General features: G+C 38.8%; 3 protein-coding genes and 2 long non-coding RNA genes across 17 annotated transcripts in view; 3 read left to right on the top strand and 2 right to left on the bottom strand.

The window, feature by feature from the left end:
* LOC134811799 (muscle M-line assembly protein unc-89-like) overlaps positions 1–26,501 on the bottom strand; it is a 102,254-nt gene that overhangs the window by 47,825 nt on the left and 27,928 nt on the right. The gene's annotated exons all lie outside the window — the stretch shown is intronic.
* LOC134811806 (uncharacterized) lies at positions 6,157–8,083 on the bottom strand. Its single transcript, XM_063818892.1, has 5 exons — positions 7,997–8,083; positions 7,684–7,841; positions 6,873–7,049; positions 6,498–6,659; positions 6,157–6,246 (listed from the first exon to the last, which is right to left on the bottom strand). The coding sequence occupies exons 2-4, from the start codon at positions 7,823–7,825 to the stop codon at positions 6,502–6,504; spliced, it is 477 nt and encodes a 158-aa protein (XP_063674962.1). The 5' UTR covers positions 7,826–7,841; positions 7,997–8,083; the 3' UTR covers positions 6,157–6,246; positions 6,498–6,501.
* LOC134811807 (uncharacterized) lies at positions 8,823–10,365 on the top strand. The gene is made up of 3 exons (XR_010159849.1): positions 8,823–9,623; positions 9,788–9,920; positions 10,213–10,365. It is a non-coding gene; the product is annotated as an uncharacterized LOC134811807 (long non-coding RNA).
* Positions 13,935–15,358, top strand: LOC134811242 (uncharacterized). The gene is made up of 3 exons (XR_010159778.1): positions 13,935–14,215; positions 14,375–14,530; positions 14,673–15,358. It is a non-coding gene; the product is annotated as an uncharacterized LOC134811242 (long non-coding RNA).
* On the top strand, positions 15,493–24,790 carry LOC134811792 (SWI/SNF complex subunit SMARCC1-like). 12 transcript variants are annotated; one of them, XM_063818872.1, is made up of 18 exons: positions 15,493–15,622; positions 15,890–16,006; positions 16,174–16,250; positions 16,551–16,801; positions 16,914–17,161; positions 17,360–17,572; positions 17,695–17,893; positions 19,482–19,725; positions 19,867–19,980; positions 20,183–20,336; positions 20,700–20,894; positions 21,052–21,223; positions 21,423–21,653; positions 21,827–22,090; positions 22,272–22,354; positions 22,564–22,836; positions 23,062–23,326; positions 24,009–24,790. In XM_063818872.1, the coding sequence occupies exons 1-18, from the start codon at positions 15,500–15,502 to the stop codon at positions 24,128–24,130; spliced, it is 3,345 nt and encodes a 1,114-aa protein (XP_063674942.1). In that variant the 5' UTR covers positions 15,493–15,499; the 3' UTR covers positions 24,131–24,790. The 12 variants fall into 12 exon arrangements, with proteins under 12 accessions (XP_063674942.1, XP_063674939.1, XP_063674941.1 ...); XM_063818869.1 differs by having other exon boundaries at positions 22,564–22,845; XM_063818871.1 differs by having other exon boundaries at positions 21,824–22,090.

Raw genomic sequence — 26,501 nt, 5'->3', positions numbered from 1 at the left:
CCTAAAGCGAGATCTTTCTAACCGTGATTTCCAATCGAGGATCTAGATTTTGCCAACAAAAGGTGAAAAGGTCACGATCTGGTGCGCCATCAGTTCTCGTGGAATCCTAGGACCTTACTTTTACGAAGAATTTGGTGTTTTCCTGTCTAGCAAAGTCATTATCGGTATCCAATCAATCATGATCAGGTCGTCATCTCCTCAGTATGTTTGGTAAAGCCTAATGAACCTCATTAATACACGCTAACGCCTTACTCTTGATCAGATTGGGTGACGAGATCACTGATTGAGTGCAGAGATCACTGACTGAGTGCTCGGATCACGTATCCGATGAATTTTGAAATGGTCATAACTCAGCCAAATTTTGAACAATGAACTTGAAACTTCGGGAAAGGTTTTAAATTACCGAGCCAAATGTGTGCACAAAATTTGGAGTTCTTAGCTTAAAGCGTTCTCATTTTATGAAGACAATAGTGAAAAAGAGGGAGTGTCACGCCACGCCCACTGTAATTGGGCGTGGCTTACGAAACTTTCAGGAAATCTAAGTTTGACCCATATCTATAATCTCTGAAATTTTGGTGCAATTTGGAGACGAATTACGTGAGTTATTAAGAAGTTGCGTGTGGGTAGTCACTTTTGGGCCACCCTGTATCTAAAACACAATTTGGCTTCAGGCAGTCACACTCTACTTCACATGCAGTTAATCACTCAGTAAACCTTATAACTGAATCTCTAAAACTTAAGCATCATGTCTTAGGCATATTCATAGACCTTAGCAAAGCTTTTGATACAATAGATCATGGTACATTACTTGTCAAATTACAGGGCTATGGGATACGTGGGGTGGCAAATGATCTTATAAAAAGTTACTTAACAAATAGATCACAATATACTGAAGTTGTTGGTGAGAAATCTGACGCCTTGAAAATACAGTTTGGAGTCCCTCAGGGTTCGATTCTTGGACCTCTCTTATTTCTCCTATATATTAATGATATCGCCAACAGCTCCAGTTTGGGATCATTTGTCACCTTCGCTGATGACACCAATATATTTGTGACTGGGAAATCTAAAAAGGAGGCATATATGCGTGGTAATTCTCTTTTAGCTAGTTTATATTCCTACATGCGAGCAAACAAACTCCATGTCAACTTGTCTAAATGCTGTTTCATTCACTTTAAACCAGCATCGTCCTCCCAGACTGACAATAATTCTGAATATACTCTAACCATTGATAACTTTCCAATAAAACAAGTTGCATCTGCTAAGTTTCTGGGAGTCGTCATCGATGAAAAGCTAACCTGGGAAGAACATATAAAATCACTTAGGCGTTCTCTCAGCCATGCAACATCAACTCTCTGCCGCCTACGCTGCTCCCTCCCAGATTTCTTACACCGCCAGTTGTATTACACTCTATTTGAATCACACCTCTCCTATTGTATCACGGTTTGGGGTGGGGCAGCCAAAACTCGTATAAGTTCTGTATTCAAAGCACAAAAATATTGTCTCAGGGTACTGTTTGGCGACAGGGAGGCATACCTAGATAAATTTAAGACCTGTGCTCGTGCTCGACCGTTTGGCAACCAAAATCTGAACAAAAAATTTTTCTTGAAAGAGCACACGAAACCTTTGTTCAAGGAACACGGAATACTTGCCGTCCAAAACCTGTACACTTACCATTGTTTCCTTGAGCTCTATAAAATCATGAAATTCCGTGCTCCGATTTCCCTCCATGAAAATTTCACCTGCTCAAGTAGGAAACCCACCCTTATACTAAGCCAAGCAGACCCCCCTGACAACTTCAATAGCAGAACGACTCGTATTTGGAACGTAATTGTGCCTAAGCTTGGTATACGTGACTACTGTCTAAGTGTGGCCTGCCTGAAGTCTAGGATGAAGCAATCACTGCTCGTCAACCAGCATAACCATGCTGATCTTGATTGGACAAACAAAGATTTCGAATGCTCTAATTTAAATTTTGACATTAAGTCTACCCTAGGGTCCACACATCCAAAATGATTATCTTGAAATTGAAAATTAGCTGGGTGTGCATTTTCCTTTGTCTTACTAACGTGTGTGAGCGCAGTGCAGTGAGAAAGTGTTTTTAACAGATTTATTATTAGACTTAGGATTATGATTTTTAATATATTACATTGATATAAGATTTATTTTTGATAGGTACTTAATAAAGTTGATGAATTTCCCTCCCTATTAAAATTTTAAACCCATTTAGTGAAAATTGATAAACGAAGATCTAGATATTGATACATATTATAACCAACATTGCTTATATTCTGCCTTGTAAACAAAGAGCAAATCTTCTTAATGCCTTCTTCCTGTCCTAAAACTAAAACTTCATCCTATTAAAGTAAAGGCCAGTTGTTACCACAAGCTATTATACCGTCCCTCTCAAAAACATGCCTCCATCAAAAACAATTTTAGTTTTCAGTCCTTCTAGTTTCCAAAAATCTACCGAGCTAGTGTTCTGGTGTGCACAAAAGCCCCTAAGCCCGTGCATTCCTTGCCCCCGCTAGCTGCCAGTCCTTGACAAACTTCCAATAGCAAAGATCAACTAGTCATTTACAAATTGAGCACTATACAACTTTAATTGTTTTAAATATTTGACTTTGTAAAATGAGCTAAAACATTGATTTATTAGTTTCATTGATTTATTAGTTTCATTGTTTGATTTCTTTTCTGTTTTCGCATTCTTGGAGGACTTCGCCGCTTCGACACGCCGCGCGAACTATCACATATAATTTTTGCTTTGCAAAATCGTTGGGTTGACATCGTAAATAAATTGGCATTCGAAATTTCCTAGCTTATTAATTTATTATTGCTCGCTTTTCTCTACAGCAAGCTAGACAAGAGCGCCGCGCAAAGTATAAGTATACCATTTAGGAATAGGCGCGTGCTTAATAAAATGTAATTGAAAATTGTCTATGTCAATGAAAAATGAGCAAGATTTGAAATTGCTTACTTTATTTACTATTTAGTTATTATTTTGCTACTAATTGGTGTGATATTCTTTCTTTGAAGATTCATTTCATTTTTTGTATTCACTAAAAAAATTGTTTCAATAAATGACCCAATAGCAATTGAAGATTTCAATCCTTCATAGCTCGGCGCGCTACAATTTAAAAAATTAAATCACCTAAAAGTGGGATTTTTATAATAATTTTGGTTCAAAATTCTTTTGATAAAAATTCGCAAACGAAATTTGCCAAGCTTACTTAAAAAAATTTGCGCGGCAGCATCCGCCTATTAATTGCGCAGGTTGATTGAAAAATTTGTGCGCGGCACACTTTTTAAATTATAAAAATAAAATAAACTATTTGGACACATCTTGACGATCAGAATTGTAAATTATTTCCTTTAAAGGTTAATATAAACATTGCTATACAAAGGCCATAATCTTACGCCAGCCAACATAACAAGTATTACCCACTTTCAAGTTCCATTTTATATCCTCAAATTACACAATATAAAGCCGAGGCTTTAGATGATCTGCTAGTCATGTTGAAACTATCCACATACTCAGAGAATAACAGCAATATAATGATCCTGAACGCAGGTTTGTACTGTCATCACCTTGAAGAGCATTTTCATATAATTGTATGTTTTCACATCGTATATTTTCATATTGTATACTGTGATTTATATTGTGTAAATAATAAGAATCTGAATGTATAATTATTTTCCTTTAGTACCAGCACAAGTAGTGATTTTACCAAACAATTAACCTATTTTCAAGTTGCATTTTATAACCTCAAATTACACAACATATATTGAGGCATACCATAGTGTTGACTGTCTGTCAACAACAATGGTTGGAAGATCCAAGGAGTGCCCTCTAAATGTGCTTGTGGAAATGTTAACAGTATCTACCACGCCCTTGACTGTAAACTAGGCGGATACGTTAGCATGCGCCACAACGCTATTAGAGAAACTGCTGCTTTCTTCCTCCGAGAAGCAAAGTGTAAAGACGTAAGGATAGAACCAGCACTCATGACAGTCCAACCAAGCTCCTTCTCAAGAAAGACCAACACCCAGGATAAAGCCCGTCTTGATGTTGCAGCTGTCGGATTGTATGCACCCTTTGAAAGAACATTCTTTGACATTAGGGTCACACATCCTAACTGTGACACAAACACATTTAAGACGCTAGATAAGATCTATAAAGAAAGAAAAGAAAGATTTGTATGCTGTGAGGTGTCTCAGCTACATGGGTTGGGGGTCCCCCTTTTTTTTCAACAAGACTGCAATTCAAATAAGATGGGAACAGATGGGAACACTGACTCAAGCAATTGTAATCTCATCGCTTGACTACTGCAATGCGCTTTACTACGGTTGTAGTCAAGCCTCAATTACGCAGCTGCAGAACATTCAGAACCGAGCATGCCGTCTGGTTTTTGGATTAAAGAAGAGAAACTCAGTCGAGGAGAAGCTCAAATCCCTTCATTGGCTCAAGGTGAAGGAAAGGATTGAGTTTAAGTTATGCTTACTGATTTTCAAAGCAGTCAATGGTGTTGCTCCTGCATATCTGTGTGATCTAGTAACATTTGTTAGTTCGAGTAGCAGAAGAACTTCCTCCTTACACCTACCTGTCGGATCTACAAGATCGCACCCAAGAGCGTTTCAGACTGTTGCTCCGAAAATCTGGAACCAACTACCAATTGAAATTAAGACTTGTTCTGATGTTGATCTGTTCAAAACATTATTAAAAACTCACCTGTTTAAGAAAAGTTATGGCATGAGCGATTAATTCAATGAAACTAATAAATCAATGAAACTAATAAATCAATGTTTTAGCTCATTTTACAAAGTCAAATATTTAAAACAATTAAAGTTGTATAGTGCTCAATTTGTAAATGACTAGTTGATCTTTGCTATTGGAAGTTTGTCAAGGACTGGCAGCTAGCGGGGCAAGGAATGCACGGGCTTAGGGGCTTTTGTGCACACCAGAACACTAGCTCGGTAGATTTTTGGAAACTAGAAGGACTGAAAACTAAAATTGTTTTTGATGGAGGCATGTTTTTGAGAGGGACGGTATAATAGCTTGTGGTAACAACTGGCCTTTACTTTAATAGGATGAAGTTTTAGTTTTAGGACAGGAAGAAGGCATTAACACCCTACGCGCGTGGGGTGGACTCCTGGGGTGGACTTTTATTCAGCGCGTATTTTGTAGCCTGTTCAACTTGACGTTTTGATTCGTTACTATCTCAATGTCACAGATACACAGAATGTGAGGTGATCATCTTAAAGAGAAACGTCTCAGCTTTCACCTGGTGTAAAGTTTATCTTTGTACTCAAAATATAGCTCGCTCAGTGTGCAATAGAAGTTGACAATACAATAACCACGTCTGCGACCGGTCGTCAGAAACCGGAGTGTTGCACAAAATTGGGTCCCTAAATTAAAATTCTATGACACAGTTACCATGCAGAAATGTCTGGAGTAACATTTGGTGAAAATTTGAAGGGTCTACTGTAAATATTGCAAAAGTTATTGAAAACAAACTAGCTTAATCAGAAGTTTTTGGGAAAATTTCAAATTTTGTACGTAGTGGGGTCTACAGGGGTGGACTCTTGCGGCGCGCATCTGACGGAGTGGCTTTTTCAACAGCCGTCAGTACGGCCAATATCAGAGCACAAATTATTGTGAGTAAGACCTTAATGATCAGCTATGAACCCCTCACTAGAGTAGTAACCGTATCTAAAAACAAGGAAATGTTATTCCGTCAAAGCTCAAATTTTTTACTCTTCTCAGTGCAGTTAGTGTTACTATGAATGTACTAGCTAAGTATCGTTGATCGTAGCTGCATTACACAGTAGAAAGTAACCAAGGAAGACTGCTGATTAACGAAGCAATTTCAACGTGAACAGTTCCAAAATACATAATCATGGCGACGATAGTTCAACTTGAACCTTTATAGTTTTTACAGTCTAAAATCACAATAAAATCACGTGAACTGCAAATCACAAAATCAAATCACTCAAATCTGATAGTCCCGTTACAGTACGCTTTCGTGACAACCTCAACGCTTAAAAAATAAATATTATCCAGTCTTGTGACCACCGATGGCCCTAACTCTCCCTTGTCCGCGAGGAGCATCGTTGCGACCATGGGGTTTCAGTTCTTTGTTCTTCCCACTCGGCTTCGATAGATCGAATTGGCTGGAAGTCAATCTATCAGAAAGACCTTTGTCGATCTCAGGGGCGTGGTAAATTGTGGATGTCGGAGTATAAAGCTTCCTGAAAAGATTGAGACATTCACTCGGTCTGTTGTAAATATCAAATAGTCCTTGTAGGCAGAGATTTAACTTATGTTGGGTTTGATAACTAGAGAAGGCGATTTGATATTCATTGATAGTATAAGCATATAAGCATAAGTGATAAGTTTATATACCCTTTTTATGGTACCTCGAGGCTCGATATCTGTATTCAGTAATCATCACTCAAAATCTACTTATTAAATTTATTAACTAAACAAGTTAATGTATTACCGTCCTAGAGGGGTTTCCTGAGAATTTGAAGTCTCTGTAGGTTGCTGGCATGTCTACTAAGCTCTTCGATTGAGGAGTTTTGGACCCCTCGGCGGTCCAAATGATTTATAATGCTGTGGGCATTTTCAACATCTATCGAGGTAAACGCCCTCGCAGCATAACCTGTAGAGAATGAACATGTCATCAATGTGAAGTTCAATGATAAAAATCAGAGTGGCCGATTTCAACGGGCAGAATTCTAATATCATGGCCATGGGGAATGGACTATTTTTTGTCGATTTTGCAAACCAAACTGGCAAACGATTGTTGATTTTCGTCACTAGTCTAAAATGAATGCAAACGTTCGGCCGAACATTTACATGATTAGAAACTTACCGGTTTCTTTCGTTATTATGTACAGACATGGCCGGGCTTGGGTTCCGCATACGATATCTTCTATCAGATTAAAGTTGAACCCACACTTTGTACTGCTCGTGGGAGGAGGAAAGCAAACGGAGACCTTTTCCATGAGCATCTCGTGTAGTACCATCATCATGTCGATTCTGATATCAGCTGCAAAATTCGTCTATTACTAAATGCTAGCTTTTCGAACTTCGTATCTTGGAAATAACAACTTCTATGAAAGAACACACACACACACACACACACACACACACACACACACACACACACACACACACACACACACACACACACACACACACACACACACACACACACACACACACACACACACACACACACAGACACACACAGATACACACACCCACAAACACATACAGACATAGACACACACACACAGAGACACAGACATACAGGCATACAGGCATAAACACAGACACAGACGGACACACAGACAGACACACAGACAGACACAGTTACACACAGACAAGGACACACAGACACACACCCACAAACACATACAGACATAGACACACAGACACAGGCATAAACACAGACACACACAGACACAGACGGACACACAGACAGACACAGTACACACAGACACACACAGACACACATAGTTCACTTCAGTGCACTACATTACAATTACAGACACACGCAGTACAATCAGAGACACACACACGATACAAAGACAGACACAGACACAAACACACAGAGTACACTTCAGTACAATCACAGACGCAGGCACAAAGACATATACAAGAAGAGCAGATTGAAGTACCTTCATTTGCAGATGTTGACGCATTGATCTGTGGGATATGTTCTTCAGTCTGTAACTGATCATCTGCTAGAACTGTCTCATCTGGATCAACCGGAGGAGTATCTTCCGGCAGGAGTCTGAGTGGGTCTATCGGGACAGCCATGGATCGCTCTCCCTACCTTGTTGAATTAAAGACAAAGGTCAACGACGGATGTCGCATGTTAGTCCTGTAACTAAATGTAATCCAAAATAGTGAATAAATAATTTTTACATCTGAACGATTGTATGTCTGAATGGTGATTTTTAATCAATGAACAAAAGTTCAGGATTTTACCTTCTGTTAAGCTGTTAGCAATGACTCTAGCACCCTCTCCCTACAAAACGACCATATCTCGGTCTGAAGCTTTAAACCGTCTTGCCTCAGCAGCCATCTAGCACAGTCGACCTGTCCTGTTAATTGTGTGATCATCAAGTTACCAAATTTAATCCTTCAATATTCAAATAATTGATTATTAGACAAAACAGAGTTTAGAGCTCGACGTATGCTTCAGGGTTTCACACTGTGCTGTAATCAAACGCATGACTAAAACCTCTTGCTACTATTACCAATAAACCCATATTGTTAAGGCGGTCGAATGATTTACCTGAGTTGATCGCGTCCATGAAAGGGTTAAACTGCGTTCTGTCCAGCTTGTTAATGTCCGTTCCAGCAGCCAGCAGTGCCTCCGCCTCCGTCACTCTCCCTGCTTTGCATGGCCAGTGAAGCGTAGAGCTCCCCTCTAAGCTCTTTGACGATCCGACGAAGGATCCAGATTCCCTTCTTTTCTTTTGAGATTGCTTCAATTCTTCCTGGAGTATGCGGATTACCATTTATATACTTCCATACAGGGCGCGTGAACAATCAGCAATGAATTATCAATTAATCAATCTAGTTTTTGAGTAGAAAGTCCACAGATTGTGATACATTGGATTTGATATTGGAAAAGACATAGCTTACCAAATACCTTTTCATGGGCTTTTTGGAGGACAGGGATGACTTATTCCTGCGTGCCATTACACCATAACTATCTGCTGTAACAGCAAAAATTAGAATTATGTCGGACATAATTCTAAAAAATTGGAACATCGTAGTTAATCAGTGTGGTGCTAACAACAGAGAGGTAGGGTGAGAATCCCTGCCACGTTTTTGGTCAGTTTCGCCGGGGCTCATGTCTTTCCTCGAGGGAGCATTAGTGTCTACAGAAAAACTGACAAATCCTAGCGAAGTCCAATCCTAACCACATCTTCCATCAGAGGTGGTGCTTGGTCAGCTGGTTACTGAACGGATTGGCCTGGAGAATGGCATAGTCCTGTTACTCTCAAGTTAACCATAGAGGGGGACAGGCGCTGTTCGCTCACGGCTGGTTCTTGGAGCCAACACCCTCAGCCCCACATAAGTGGGAGCACTGTCGGTGGTGGCTCACCCAGATAACGGACAGTGTCTCTCCTTCTTTCTTCTTGGACTTGCATTGTTGCTGGCGAGTCAGCCAGTAGCAATGCAGCATCTCACTCACTCAATCACCTCAGCAATTCGGTCCTTTTTTTCATTTGCATTACCTTCGCTCATTCTCCTGTCATAATGCATTCTCTGCTACCATAAGCCTTTCTTACCACGGTGTAACGCATGTTACACCTTGCGTCTTTCTCTAACACCATCATCATTTCAGCAACCTTGGAATTTCAACCCTACACAGGTACACAGCACTATGGATATCCACTCTCCACTCTACGGCGAACACAAAGCTAGAGATCTAATTAGGATTCGAGTACCCCGGCTACCCTTGTGACATACATATGTGGAAACCAGTTTAAGCAGCAGTACATCAACACAATGGATCAGCACTACGAAATCTGATATCTGCATCATACTACTCCGATCCAGAAATCTTCGCTAAACCATCACATGAGATGAATAACTACAAGTTGGACTCCACATAACATTATTCCTTGTTCTGATCAGTCAATAAATGTAATCTGCATCAATTTTCCAATAATTACATCTTCTTACTAGTTTATTTTCCCTCTCAGGGCTGGAACGCAATGTTACAGCCCACTTTATAAATTACTAAAACTCGAGTTATTCCAGATTGACGACTTGACACAGATATTCATCAGACAACCTAAATAAAGGACTCCCACTCTCCAAACCAGTAGAGATCCAATCACTGCCTCCAGGGTACCCCTTCATCCGGTATTAGCAGTTCCTCCACCACCACCAGGTTAGAACACTCCCACTAATCACCCCTAAAAAACGAACCTACCGCCTTGCTCCACCAAACACAACTTCAATGAAATCCAGTTACTCAAACCAGTTAAATCCGTCCTTCAAATTTCCCGCATTAAACGTAACGCGCGAACGCCATACAACTCAAGGACGTAGCAACCTAATAGTCGTCATTTTTTAAACAGAAAATTTAGTGCGCGCGCGCGCGAGCCTGCGCGCGCACGAGCTTACGACTATTCCACGAGATTACGACAAATCCACATAATTGAAACGTTCCATCACTCCAGGTTGATCTGATTAGTAAACTCAAGGAAGATGATACCAGATCAGTCCCGAACTTCGCCTCAGCATCATACTCTGCCTAGTGTCGATAAAGAGGATTCACAAACAATCGAGATTCACTTACAAATATTTGCTATTACTTTTTACAATTGCAGTTATATTCGTTGTTTTAATTATCTCCATCAACCTTGAATCTGTCACTGCCCATACTACATTCCCAAAATTATCTTAGCGCTCTTTCATCGTCAAACCCCACTAGTTCACTACATACGCCAACCAATAAACCTCAATTAGGATGGTTTTTGCAACACATTCTACAAGCTTAGAACTTATAAAGTAACAGCACCATCATAACCCACACATTACCTTCGCACAAATCAGCTATTCCCCATTCACTCACGAGCGTCGACATATCTCCGCATGTACATCTGTAAACTGGAGCGGCCCCCCGCGATGCGGAGCAGGTGAGCTACCTGGTTCGGGCTACTTCACTTATCAGAGTACGCTAGCTCCACAATACACTCGCTTCAAGCCCTCAGATTTGCACGCATCCATCACCTTCACAGGGCCGGCTGCCCACATCCTGTAAAATCCTGATTCTATATGCTCGCGGGGTCTATTACCTGTTTGAGCTCTATTATTACGCGCGCGTGCCCAGTGTACAGCCCACCGGCTTGCGCTGTCCTCTTGGCATTGTTGTCGCCTTTATGACCTTCAAATCTAAAAGTAGGTTGAGGGCACTACATGGGGTCTAGCGCTGCCCCGTGTCAAAATACATACATACATACATACATACATAACAACAGAGAGCGATTTGAACGGTAGGCAATTTCATAAATTCCATTAACGCGATATAAGGATGATTGGAACAGGCTAAAATCTACTATGTAGCATTGATAACTGGCTATATCGCTGCATTAAACGATAAAAGTATTGCTAACTATGGATATTCTAAGTGATCTAGGCAGAGGGGAACCGGCACAGCCAGATTGCGTTGTCTTCAGTGACTAAGTTTCACGATAGTAAAATTGACCTTATTTATTTTTAAAAAGGATGCACAGTTCAAGCAATAAATCGATCAGCTGCTCATATGATATTTGCATTTAAAGGAGGGCCCAGTGCAGTGACAAGTAAGTCTGTTAAGGCAACATTTAGTTCTGAGATTAGCTGAGTCTTGACAAAGATAAGTTGAGTTTCGAGAAAGTGCACACGGATAAAGTTATCAAGTGAAAATGATAAGACTAAGTTAGGGTCCAGTCAACAGAATGGCAGCTGTAACAGAAACAGTTCATTGGATAGGGGAGTAGGGGATTATGACGGAGTGAAGTTTATATAGCAGGGCAAACAAAAAACAACTGACAGCACTGAGCAAGTGAACTGGAAAATTGAGGAAGGGAAATAACTGTGGTTGTCAGCCCTTTCCGTAGCAATCAGGATTTCCCACGAGATCGATCAGGCAATCAGGATTTCCCACGAGACTGCTCCATCCGATGCGCGCACTTTTGTCACGTGACGGCCACGTGACGCTCAAATCGTTGTCACGTGGTACAGAAGGGAGGTTCCTAGAGCGTTGATCTCGACAAGAGGGAGTTTCTCACGGTTTATCTTCAATAACTATCGCTATTTTTATAGTAGAGAGTTGAAACTTTCACCAAATGTTTCCCTAGACATTTCTGCATGGTAACTGTGTCATAGAATTTTAATTTAGGGACCCAATTTTGTGCAACACTCCGGTATCTGACGACCGGTCGCAGACGTGGTTATTGTATTGTCAACTTCTATTGCACACTGAGCGAGCTATATTTTGAGTACAAAGATAAACTTTACACCAGGTGAAAGCTGAGGCGTTTCTCTTTAAGATGATCACCTCACATTCTGTGTATCTGTGACATTGAGATAGTAACGAATCAAAACGTCAAGTTGAACAGGCTACAAAATACGCGCTGAATAAAAGTCCACCCCAGGAGTCCACCCCACGCGCGTAGGGTGATTAAGAAGATTTGCTCTTTGTTTACAAGGCAGAATATAAGCAATGTTGGTTATAATATGTATCAATATCTAGATCTTCGTTTATCAATTTTCACTAAATGGGTTTAAAATTTTAATAGGGAGGGAAATTCATCAACTTTATTAAGTACCTATCAAAAATAAATCTTATATCAATGTAATATATTAAAAATCATAATCCTAAGTCTAATAATAAATCTGTTAAAAACACTTTCTCACTACACTGCGCTCACACACGTTAGTAAGACAAAGGAAAATGCACACCCAGCTAATTTTCAATTTCAAGATAATCATTTTGGATGTGTGGACCCTAGGGTAGACTTAATGTCAAAATTTATATTAGAGCATTCGAAATCTTTGTTTGTCCAATCAAGATCAGCATGGTTATGCTGGTTGACGAGCAGTGAACCAAGTGAACCAATTGACAATATAACTTTATATTATTTGCTTAAACTGTTTAGGATGCAACCTAATGTCATGATCTTTTGAACTTATTAGCAATTAGACTGTTAGCTCGCTTCTGAATAAGCATGTCATCTTCGTTCCAAAACTTTTTATGTCCTATGCATACACTCCTTGATAGTTATCTTGATCTAGTATCTTTGTTTCACACAATAGAGCATAAGTTTTGTGGTTTATCCACTGGGCTACCAAATTTTATTATTATTATTATTCATAATACCAACCCTTTATCTCTGCCAAAAATGTATATTTGGTTCAAATAAGAGCCTTTCCTCCAAAAAAACTCATCTGGACTAACGTTTCGGTATGTTCAAAAGCTTTCAAGCCCCCACATTCCTTGCTTACTGGTTGTCTGTCCGTTCACAATCTAATTACCAGTCAGGCTCAAAATGTCCTACACCAAATAATAATGGGTACTATGTTTTTATTGTTATAAATTTGTCGATGTGTTAAAAATTAAATTTCTTGTTTCATTGAAAAATTTCTTGTTCCATTGAAATGAGGGCCTGTCAAAAGATCCAGTAACTTGTTAAATTGGGGTACCCTTCCGTACATCTATGTGCATTGTAGTGCACTCCTGATCCTAATATTTAGGCCCGTGGCCAGTTTTCAAAAACTCCTAACCATATTATTATAAATATCATATTCTTGCATTTTCTTGTAGTTTTTATAAACGTTCCTCAGTTTTTAAGGGTTTTTTACTCAGATTTTAACTTTTATATAATATTGTACATTGTATTACTATCTATGTATTGTTTGAATACTTTCCAACTATTCTTGCATTAGTATTAACGACATATTTTCAAGCATACGTTTCAGTCCTTACCTATTATTGTTCTTGACCGAAACAGATCTAAAGATACGATTAGAAAAATCGGAAAAATAGACTTGAATTTGTTTATATAATTTATAAAGCGTATGTTATTGCCCACGTTAAGGGGCCTGTTAATAATTAATTAAATTATTAGCTATTTTAGATTTAATAATAATAATGATAATATTATTGTCCTGGAGGGGGATATTTAAAACATATATAAGTGATACGAAAGATTTTATTAGCAGGAGCTTTCAAAATACTTGTGTAAATCGTCTATTATTATTGTTCTTGAAGTAAATTTATGGGATGTTAAGAATAAACATTGCTGAGTATAAGTTGTATCTTAAATCATTATTAATATAGTACTTCATTATCAGGCGTAATTCGACCATCCAATAAAAATTCATTCACAACCTTATGGGCATTTCAAATCACTTTGTCATATCAATATAATCTTTCAGACTGAATGGACAATAGGCAAACCATTGAATAAGAAATGCGAAATGCCTCCTCCTCCTTTTGGCAAAATGTTAACAATTGCAACCCCTTATATAATTCTATAATGTTTCAGCATTTTTGCTTAGAATGGGATCTTTTTACACCTTCAAGTGTCAGTGGCCAAATTGTACACTGAAAGCTGAGGCTTTAGATGAGCTACTTAGTCATGTTGAAACTATCCACATACCCAAAGAACGACACCAATATGATGATCCTGAACGCAGGTTTGTACATCACCTTGAAGAGCATTTTCATATTGTATATTTTGTTATATTTTATACTGTGATTTGCATTGTGTAAATATTAAGAATCTGAATGTATAATTATTTTCCTTCAGTACCAGCACAAGAAGTCATTTTACCAAACAATTAACATAATTTCAGGCCCTCAGATCAGCTACCGCTGTCTTGTATCTACAACTATTCAACTGGGCCTGTACAGCTACGGTACAAGAGATCAAGATCACACGCGGACAAGTCTATCCGTGACAACTTTTCTGCCAGAGAAAGGGAATGTACTCAAGAGCAGCTCCAAGACAGGTCTTTACCCTGCAAGAGTATTTTGATGCTGTTATCTAGGTCTTTTCTATATCAATTAAATTTTAACTCAATGATCAGAATTAGTATTAACTAAAAGCCATCTCCTCAACTCAATTTCTGTAAGATTTTATAATTTTTACAGGTTCAATTTTGATGAGGACGATTTTGCTACCCATCAAACTCCTATCAACGAAGAACATTTGATGAAAATGGACATAGTGACACAAGATCAGCGTAGAATTAAGACTGGGATATTAAAAGCTAATGCTAGAGCACAAGAAAGTCATAAATGTCATTGCGGGAAGTCGTATAGAAGCAGCAATGCTTTAAGAAATCACATGATGACATATCATGCAGCTAGAGGCAGTCAGATAGCCACTGACGATTCATGAATTTATTATTGGTTCTGAACAATTTATTATTGGTTCTAAACATTTTTTTAAACGATTGTGGATTGGTGTAACGGGTTGAAATGACAAGTGTACTTGCCGTGATTTATAATCGGTTATCTTTAAATCCTTGTTGTCGGAACCTATCTACAGTAACAACTATTAGTTTGGTCTACTGAGAAATCTTATAGTAGATTCATGAGCAAACAAACAACTATGATGACGAAGTATCTCGCTGTCCTGTCTGTCAAAGAATTTATTGTCGATCTTTAAATCCTGGCCTTTAAGTCCCTTTCTATACACGGTTTGGCAAAAATCCTGGGATATTTATTATACTGCAGTAAGGGGCTGTAAGGAAATAATAAACTATATAGCTGTATATTATATGTATATATGTATTTTTTATTTGAATAGTTTTGCAATTGAAGTATTCCATCAACATTTCAGATTATTTGTATTTAAATGATCTATCTAAGATCGTCCTTAAAATGTCTTGGAAATGTGTTATTCCTCTATCTAAATTTAATCTATGATTGCCATGTAACTCTCGTCTTATTTATTATCTATGGTGTTAGGTGGGATGGTGAATAGCCAGGAACTGTTCAAAAGACGAGGTGATGGTGGACCAGATGAGTTGTTTTGGGAGGAGTCTGACAACATCTACTCCGACGTTAAGAACGAATTGTTGGAACACCATAAATCGGTATAATTTGTTGGAATCTTAATATTTTGACTTTCTAACAGAGCTGCTAACTTTTAGCTATTTTTCAAATGAGTGACTTTTTGTTTAAGATAACTTGGTTAGTCTCCTTGTTCAGCCTTCATATCCCTTTACAGCTGTTTAGAAAATAATTGGTCGATATAAATATTGGTGCAGCGATGAGCTCAGTAATAACTTATGAATCGAACGTTTTTCAACTAAATGATAATATCAGACACGAATGTACCTTACCAATTATTGTATTTACAGTACGTCGAAGGAGAGCAGCTGAACTCCAAAACCCTGTCAAATCTGATCAACCAGATCTCACAATTTCAAGAGGACAACCTTGGTTTTGGTAACAAGTCTGAAGCGACTAGAATTCCTGTGAGCATCTAACTAAATCGCAAATTCTCGAAACATCTCCAGTTTCGGAATCGGATTTTAAAGACGAATTAACATATCAAGTGTATCTGGTGATGGTAATGAGGTTGTTTACTTTAGTAAAGTTTCTCCGTATTCTGTAAGATGGGCTGACATTTGTAATATTTCAGAGCAGAGCGTTTTACCAACCAAAGACTCTGGCGATTATTCTAGGAACTATATACAAGTTCCGATCTGAAAACAACTGGTATGTTAAGATTTTTATTTTCAGATTATCTATATGAAAGATTTTTTGGCACCATTTGTATTTATTGGAACGCTGTCCTTTTCGTCGATGTAACAACTTATCAATTTAATTAGAATTAGAATTAGAATCAAATTTACACAGCAAATTAGACTACGATATTATTTAATAATTTAAAGATGCTTCTGCAGCTGTTAGGTGTTAAGGATATTATATCAGTCCTATGTACTGTTAAAAATTACCCTAGGCTATTAAGCCTCAATTAGATCGTGAAATGAAACTTACACCAATATATCTCAACAGGAGAAAGGTTGACTTCAATACATCTGGCCGAATGGTAAAGCACCTCGAGATACTATCTGCCATATGGAACGCCTTCTTTGAGATGGGTTCTCAGACTAGGAAGAAGATTCTGTTGTCCGAGGAGTTGGATGAGGCAACCCGGGAGAAGATGAAAGCAATCATTGAGAAGCGAGGTGGTGAGATCGTTACTAAAGAGGACGAAGCTAGTCATATTGTGTATGGAGCTCCTCCTAAATCTGCTATCTCTGATGGTAAGTGTTTTTATAAGTCCTGAGGCCTATTGTATTGGGACTGTTACAATGAACATTTTTTCAGTCACATATTTTTGGAGATAATTTTGCTAACCTCCATTTCTTTCCTCAGAAATATCATCTAACTGCTGTCCCTGCTGCTCCTTACCAATGGAGACTAAAGGTTGGAACAACGCCAACAAAGGCAACCACATCAACTCCTGCCGGGGAAAGAAGTTCGACAGTGGTGATCTGGTCCGCCTGATCACTGGAGACAGTGGGATGATCCTGATACACACGTGTGGTAAACCCCCTTCCTGGGATACGTGGGTACATGAGGAGTACCTGGTCAGTGACTGGCAACACGAGAACTACAGGGAGGTATGTACGGCATCTCGCGGTATGTACGGCATGTATGTACGGCATCTCGCCAGGCATGTCGCCAGTCACGTGGCCATGTTTCTCCATTTGAAATCATGCCACGCCCGGCAGTTTCATTTGAACCTGTCTGGTAACTTATTGGGTTACTTATTTATAGACCCTCTTAATGTAGGTGTTATCATAACTTTATAATCTCAGGAAGGGGAGCCGTTGCACGTGCATGCAGGCTGGGTACTGGATACAGAACAGTTCAATGAGTGGATGGATGAGGAAGACTACTGTATCCCACACATCAAGAATGATGGAACTCCCAAGAACCCCTGCCGGAAGTGGTTGCTGAAGGATGTGTCTCTCTCTAATATCCCTGGAGAAGTTGCCGCTGCTGCCGCTGCTACTCCCGTTGCTGAAGATGTATAGTTTACTTTTTACTCACTTTCTTTCTAATTTTCTTGCGTTATTTAATAGATGCACTTCTGTACCTACAAAATAGAAGCTATAGAGTTAATTTAACTAAATGTTTATTGTTTTTACAGAAAAGTAAGCGTAAGAGAACCCCATCGCCAGTGAACAACAAAAAGAAAGTAAAGTCCAAGTCCAAGTCTAAAAAGGAGTCGATAGACCCAACTAAAGACTTCCCAGATCCGGTACCCGACGTTGGTACAGTGGAGAAAGTAGAAAGTCCGGGTGGACCGGGGCCAGTTAAAGGTGGCAGTTACACTGAGATAGGAAAAGGTGGGTGTTCGTGCACGTGTCTGTGCACGTGTTAGTGCACGTGTCTGTGCACGTGTTAGCTTAACTTGTGAGAGCAGCTGTCCTGCTCAAGGTTCATGTTTCACAGCCTGGTCCTGCAACACTGCACTCTATTCGCACTTGCTTGCTAAACTATCTAGATTGTCTGTCCACAAGTTACTGTTAAACACTGTTAAACCTGTTCTCCCTTGCTACTTGTAGTTTGTTCCCATAGCATTATAAAAAGTAATATTTAGCAGTCTACAGTATTACTTGAATCATTTGCATAACCTTAACATTTTGTTGCTGCATCTGAATCAAATTTGCTTACAGGTTCCTCTGCAATAAGTGTATTACCAAAATTTGCAGGTAAAGCTATCGTTCGCTGTTGTGACTAACCTTACACTTTTCATCAAAAAAAGTTCAAGACACTTTTCTTTTAAAGTTTGCAAATCGCATTTATTACCTTCGCGTTCCCGGTATTCATTTTGCTTAAAAAAAAACGTTTAACAGTTTAAATTTAAAAACAATTACAATTTTCTTCCTGCTACTACAGCCCTTTTGCAGCTCACTTCGCCTGCCGTATTATATCGCTAACTGCTTAAAATGGACAGTTCTTAATTTGTAACCCTGCACCATTTTCTGCTATAATTTAATCATTACGAACTTTTCAACACTTGCTATATTATTAAAAGCAATGCAACATTACGCAACGTCCAGTTGAACAGTATATCATGTTGAACTACTCTTGCAGTAGTTCGAGTCTTTGTTCACCCAAAGGATTGTATTTCCAATTGCGTTTTTATTCATTCCCCCAAACTTTCTATAATTGTGGAATATATTCGCAATTGCTATAAATGGAATAATCGTCCCAGCTAGCCACTTAAACCTGCCCACTTTGTTCAAGTATTGTATTTCGCCTGGTAGGAGCAGAGTCTTGTAATGTATTTATATTAGTTGTACCTTGCTCTAGTTCAGGGCGCTATACTACTATACTATTCGTGGTATTTGTTACATTTTTTCTTCTGGGAAGCGGAATGTCGTGCTGGTTGGACGCGTAAATTTGTAACAGTACTTGGTGACACGGTCTTTATTAAAAACGATCGTTAAGTTACAAATATTTCTTAATGAGTGGTATTAGTTAAGAGCATTGGTTGAATCTAGTAATTAAGCGTCAAAGTCATTAAAGGGCTTTAATTTGATACTTTAATCACCTTTACATCTTCTAAAGTAATGTAAAGGTATTAATTATATGTATTGTCTATAATACGCACAAGGTGGTCTTTATTAAATGATGAAATAATGTAATATTATAATCTGCCTACTCACCACCCACAACTTGAAACACTATCTGAGCAAACTTTATGTTTTGATTTCCATCAAATGCATTTCCTGAAGCTTTTCACCGAACTTATCAAACAGCACTAGAACAAGCTTTTTACTGTACAATATTAATATATATATATCAATTTATTACCGGATTAACATTTAGTTGGTTTAATAAATTGTGTGCTTCGATATTTATAATATTATACTACGGCACAATCTACAGTAAATTAATTTAAAATTCACATGATCGTGTTTTGCCCAGTGATGCCAGTGGACGACATGTCAGACGAAAAGGTGGATGTTTTAGTGAAGGAACGCGACGGGGACATCAGTAAGAACGAAGTGATGCGCCGGGTACCACTCCACAACCAAGTTCAGGACCAGTCCCATCACATTATTATACCCAGCTACAGTGCTTGGTTCGACTATAATGCTATACATTCCATTGAGAAGAGATCGCTACCGGAGTTCTTTAACGAGAAGAACAAATCTAAAACTCCTGAAGTGTTAGTTTTTAGAATGATATTTACTACGTCAATATTATAAAATAAAATCTTTATTTTCTCGTGATTGAATGTGAAACGAATATTAAATAATTATTAGGTTTAATAATGTTCATCACATCATTCTAAAGTCGTTGTTCACAGGTACATGGGATATCGTAACTTCATGTTGGACACGTACCGTTTGAACCCGACTGAATACCTGACGGTAACAGCTGCTCGGAGAAACCTAGCTGGTGATGTCTGTGCCATTATCAGGTCTCATAAAGTTCAGCTCTTAAAACAATACAATATGCCCAAATCGCTTCTTTCATTATTTAAACATTTTGTAAGTGCCTCAGTGGTTAAAATAATGTAAAAAATGTCAAACTTGGGTTCAAGCTTCCCGTATTTTTTGCACGGCTTGCTACATCTCGTGTAGTAAAATATCCGTTTATTAAGAATATTTAATCACCTTTAGAGTACACGCGTTTTTGGAGCAGTGGGGACTTATAAATTACCAAGTAGACCTAGAAGGACGACCCTCAGCTATGGGTCCACCCTCTACCTCTCATTTCCATGTCATGGCTGATGCACCCTCCGGTCTTCAACCTGTCTCTGTGCCTAAAGGACCTGTAAGCAATCTTTTTATTTATTATTGCCCTCAGAAGGGCACTTCATTAACAGTTTTTGACTGATTTGAATATCCTGCACAGCAAAATGAAGCTTCTTTAAATTATGTTTAGAATTGCGTTCGGTTTCCATTGGTATTCATATAACCTTATTTAAATTAATTTGATTTGCTTACTTACTTATTAATAAAACCTTATTTAAATTAATTTGATTTGCTTACTTACTTATTAATATAACCTTATTTAAATTAATTTGATTTGCTTACTTACTTATTCATATAACCTTATTTAAATTAATTTAATTTGCTTACTTACTTATTCATATAACCTTATTTAAATTAATTATAGAAGAAGAATATTCTCCAGCCTACATCCACTGCCACGACCGTCACAACCGCTTCACAAGTGGTCAGCGACGTGGACAAAAAACCAGTGGTGATAAAAAGTGAGGCTGACAGTGCCACCCCCAGCCTGTCAACACCGGGACTCAAGATGGATCAGTACGCTAAGAAAGATCCTCACAAGCCCTGGACTGATCAGGAGACTTTACTCCTTCTTGAGGTGCGTAGGTATCTAGCAGTGCAGAATTACTCCTAAAAGAAGGGTTTTACAAAATGCAATTCAATTTATTTATTTGAGCTGTCAGGTTTTGTTGTTGTAACTTGTTGGCGAGCCCAGAGATCTGTCTCCAGATAATTAATAATGTGAACTTTGTCAGGCGTTGGATATGTACAGGGACGACTGGAACAATGTAGCAGAGCACGTAGGGACACGAACACAGGATGAGTGTATCATGCACTTCCTAAAACTGCCCATAGAGGACCCCTTCTTGGAGCCACAAACTGGTAAAATACTGGACAATAGTTCTCCTCCTGCTTCTATTGACGCTGGTAAGTTAATTATCCGGAGAATTCAGTATTAAGAGGGTAATAACTGTTTTAATCCTCCTTATTGATATAATGATATGGTTAATATTGATAATTCATTAAATGTTCACATGCCTTATCATCTTACTCCATTACAAGGTTTTAAAATATTTGAGTCTTCACCTGATGGCTACATTTCTGTTGACAGAGTTCATTTTTGCAGCTACAGGACCGCTCAACTACCAGCCTATCCCCTTCTCCCAAACTGGCAACCCCGTAATGTCCACTGTAGCATTCCTTGCCTCTGTTGTGGACCCTCGTGTAGCTGCCTCCGCTGCTAAAGCCGCTCTTCAAGAGTTCAGTAAGATGAAGAATGAGATTCCTCCAGAGCTCATTAACAGTCATGTTAACCAGAAGGAGAAGGAAGAGGTAGAGAAAGAAAAAACTGAGAAAGGTATAGCTGGTTACAGTTGTCATGAGCTTTCAGTTGCAATTAATAAGTTGGATGTATATAATTTATTTGCCAATGTTTTGTTTTTGGACAGACTTATTTTCGGCCGTGATACTTTAAGGGCTAAGGCTTGTAGTTGTACGGTTATTTTAATACGTATTTCTGTCGAGGAGAAGCTGACGGTATAAAGAAAGAGGACGAGCCAATGGAAACAGACGAGAACACAGACGTGAACAAGCAGGCAGACACGACCAGTACACCTAACGTCACCTCAACCACATCTGACAACCACCTCCCCAAATCATCCGGTCAAGTCCGCCCACCCACCGATGGCAACATCCAAACTGCTGCAGCTGTGGCATTCGCAGCGGCTGCTGTCAAGGCTAAACATCTGGCTGCGGTAGAGGAGAGGAAGATTAAATCTCTTGTAGCTCTGCTTGGTATGTGACATTTAATTTATCAGAGTTTAAGCCTGAGATTTAGGAGTTGAATTATAGCAGAGTTAGGTGGGCTGACAGTGTTGTTTTGTGAGTTGTCGATATTGTAAAAGTGTTAACCTTAGCTCGGCTCAGTATCAAATATATATGCCATCTCGGAATTTCATTTGATCATATTTTACAGTTGAAACACAAATGAAGAAGTTGGAAATTAAACTCCGACATTTTGAGGAATTAGAGGCTACGATGGATGCTGAAAGACAAGCTGTAAGTATACAGCTCTGAAATTTGTATACAATGATATTTTTAATTTCAATTTATATTAATATTGGTTGATTTGACAGTTTATGAAGATTTAAACTTGTCTTAAAACCTAAATAAGGAATAGTTAAGATAAGATACCAGTTTAAGTCACATCGTTATGATTAATCTCCTCAGTCGTATCATTATATTTTACCACTACTTCCCCAATACAGCTAGAGCTTCAGCGACAGCAGCTGATCAACGAACGACAACAATTCTACAAAGAGCTAATAAAAGTAAAACACGGTGGAGTGATCAACTTCCCGCCACCCCCAACCGCGGAGATGATACCAGGAAGTGCGACCGGAGCTCACCCTCCAGCTACAGGCCCCACACCTCCTCAACACGGCCCTGTACCCACCTCTGGGCCGCCTCCTCATCCTGGTGCTCCTCCTACTGGGCCCCCTACCTACCCTCCTCAGCACCCTTATCAGCCTAATACACAGGTATTAACGGTAAATATATCCTTATTACTTATTTCAAAACTTTAAACTTTATCTTTCTGAGATTTTGTGGCTGATATTTAAGATCTGTTGGCGTGTTCATAGGTATTGTTAGAATAGTGGTTCATGTTAGTATACATACTTACTACACTTTTATGTAATATTTATACAAATGAAAACCCTGCGTAAACACGGGAATAAACTAAAATAACGCTATGCTATTTTCAGAGTGGTCCAGGAATGCCACAACACCCTCCTCCTCACCATGGTCCACCAGGACCACCTGGACCCCCATCCTCCCACCCTCCCCCCTCTCATCCTCCACCCTCTCACCCTACTTCTCACCCTCCTCAATCTCATCCTCCTCAATCTCATCCTCCCCCTCAGGGACCTCCAGCTCCTCACATGGGTCATCCTAGTGGGCCTCGTCCTGCCCCTCCTCCTTTTTACAATCAGGGACAAATGCATCCTTCTTCTATGGGACCAGCAGCAGGTGAGCAAGGCCATTGTGTCACAGTCTGAAAATCCGCGAAGGAGTTAAACTTTTTGTATCAAACTGTACCAAGGTACAATATTTGGTACCAAGGCATACATCTCAAGATCTGAATATACGATTTTCTTCAAACTTTTTGTTGGAGAGTTGAGGCTGTGAGACCTGTATCTTGTTGTAAATATCTATTTGAGGGTAGAATAATCGTGTAATTCGTATGGATCAATTTTAATAGAATAATACTGGTGAAAGGGTCTTTGTAGAATTCATTCATAACAAATGTCAAATCGCCAATCGGTCAAATTAGTGCAGTGTCATGTGTTTCGGTATTTGTGTTAGAAATTCGCCCAAACTTGCACAGATTATCCGTCTTATAACTACATCTGGAATAAAATCGTATGTTCAGATCTGGAGAAAATCGATAATTATTCTAAGTTATTTACTAAAACACTTGATGTTTGACCTCTCAATTTGGTACAGTTTCGACGAAAGTCCTTCTGTCGCGCAGTTTCTTTGTTTGATTTATGTAACGCGCCTTGCAATTTTCCTATACAGATATCTCTCAACCTTTAGGTTTCGCGCGGCTTTCCCCCCTAATTTTGACCATATAAGGAAGCGTGTAATTTCCACTTTAGGTTCCAAATAACCGCTCAAAAGTGTAATCTGACATCTGATAATCTTTCAGTCAGACCTGGAATGCCGCCATATTCCGGACAGGAGATGATGCGACCCCCTTATAACATGAGCGGGCCTCCACCACCGCAAGAACAACAGGTTCCTGCCGACCCCGTCAAAAGCGAAGGATAGATCAACAGAGTGTGATGAGCTTGAGTTGATATATTTACACGTTTTTATTTCAATATTAGGTTGCCCAATAATATATTTTATTTATCAAAAGTAACCCTCAAGATCACCGAACTGTATCGATCGTTAACTTTTCTATCGATAATCGATTTTTGGACAACCTACATTTTAACACACGGATATTTGTAGCTATTTATCGTTAGATTTATGATAGATTATCGTCTTTTTATTATCGATAAGCTTGGTTTGATACTGGATACAAGTTCCACCATCAGTTTTCCAGTAAGATTAATGAATTAATCTTTGACGTACTATGAGCAATGTCTTGTTTTGACTCTATGCGAACGAGGTTACGAAGTATTCGCGCCTTGAAGTTGTTTTGCAATACGTTTTTTTTTTGATAACTAGGGGGACTAGGAGTCTATATGAATATACGTTATGATCTGATGAATGCAGGTCATTCTTACTTATTTACTCAATAATATGTAAGTTCATATGTGAGGGATCTTGAATTTGTTGTGGAGACAAATTGAGAGGTATTATTTGACACTTTGAAGGTAGTCAAAGAAACATAAGAAGTAGACTGGGTTGCAAATCTGAACGGTAAATTGTTCATACAATATATTTGTAATTCTATTATTTCATAACATATACATTGCTTAATATTGCGTGTATTAATTTGTTTAAATGAACTCGCTATGATCAATAAAATTGATATTTTTAGTGAAACATGAGTACCATATTATGCTGGGAAGAATTAAGTTTTTAAGGAATGGTAAATGGTTGACAGAAATTTTGTTCGTATTAAATAAATGAGATAGATACACAAGTAAGTATATCCAGTGAATAGTACACCGTCAGTGTACACTGTACGTAGTGTAATGGAAACTAAAATGTGATACACAGTTAATTCTTTTTACAACGTGGTCTTTGATTATAAACGAGTGTCTGAATTTGCGGTTGCAATTATTCTCACTTGCTGGTTGACGTTGTTTGGAGGCCTCCTATTTTCTCTGTTCAGTCTCAATATCCCTCTGATGAATTCTCTCAGCACAGGCATTCTCCAAAAGTATAGGATTGGGTTTGCTGCCGAGTTCACTGCGATGAGTACAGTTAATATGGCGTTCTGGTAGTACAACTGTGTATCAAACTGGTACAAATTATAGAACCACTCCATCCTATCAGTGTGTATGGCGTATCTTAGAAAGATATATGTAAAGACAAGGGGAACATTGCACACTCCATACAAAAGAGCAAACAGTAAAATCGTTACTGTCGCCCTGTTTCTGGATTTTTGCAGCTCCTGTCCCTGTGCTAAATTATTTCTTCTTGTTAGCAACACAGCTGATATGATACAGCTTGTTGCAACTACGAACACTGGAGCTATGTACAATAAGCTACTTATGATCTCCAGGATAAGTATCACAGTCCCATCTGAATTGCCATCAAATGTACAGCGTGACAACCAAGGGGAGAATTTAATCTCCCCGTCTTGAATATGGGTTCCAATTGTCAAAGCCAATATTAGAAACAAGTACGATACTATAGCTATGAGCAGATTCCTTATATTCTGTTGTTGGAATGGTCTCATCAGTGACACTGTCCTAGTTATAGACAAGCATAGCACTAAGAAAATACTATATAAAACTGCTATTGTCCATAAGTAATACCAGGCTTTACAGCTCAGGATCGTACCGAATACGATACCTGGACTTCTTTCTGACAAAAACGAAATCCCGACGGGGACTACTATCACACTGACGACTATATCATTTGCCGTTATCGCCATATAGATGACGCTGGATATGTCTCTTTTCTTAGCCTTAAAATAAAGCAAGCTCACAATATTTCCCATCGTCCCGAGAAGGAAGCACAGACAACAAATAGTCCCGTAGGTCATATCAGCTGCGTGGTTGAAGTTGTCCACATTATATGTCTTTGGTGGTTTCCAGGCAGCTGTTTCCATCCTGTATAAGGTACAAAATTAACGTACACTTAAAAGTTGGGGGAAATCTCTACGATTTGTGTGGTTATTTTCCGCGAACCGATTATCATAGAGGGCTATAAAACTGAGTAAAACACAATATCGAAAATGAGGTTCTATTGATCCTTATCGAAAGAACGGCAGTATCCAAATAGCCCGACACGTCTTCGCGAACAGTTGTACACGAACAGGTGTTCCCGAACAACTTATGACATGTTGGTTACCAGATCATATGACTGCATAATAACAGTACACAGACACCTTACTTAAATCGTTGTCACAAACTAACTTACTGCTCCTTTGCAAAGTCTTTAAACAATGTCTCGACACAGGCACTTACCCAATACTCTGCCCATGGAACAATAGCATAATTACTCCTCTGCACAATTA

The sequence above is a fragment of the Bolinopsis microptera genome, chromosome 2, assembly GCF_026151205.1.
Source record: "Bolinopsis microptera isolate Bmic1 chromosome 2, MBARI_Bmic_1.0, whole genome shotgun sequence".
NCBI lineage: Eukaryota > Metazoa > Ctenophora > Tentaculata > Lobata > Bolinopsidae > Bolinopsis > Bolinopsis microptera.
Note: the sequence above shows the minus strand (reverse complement) of the source record. Positions and strands in the feature narration are given on the sequence as shown.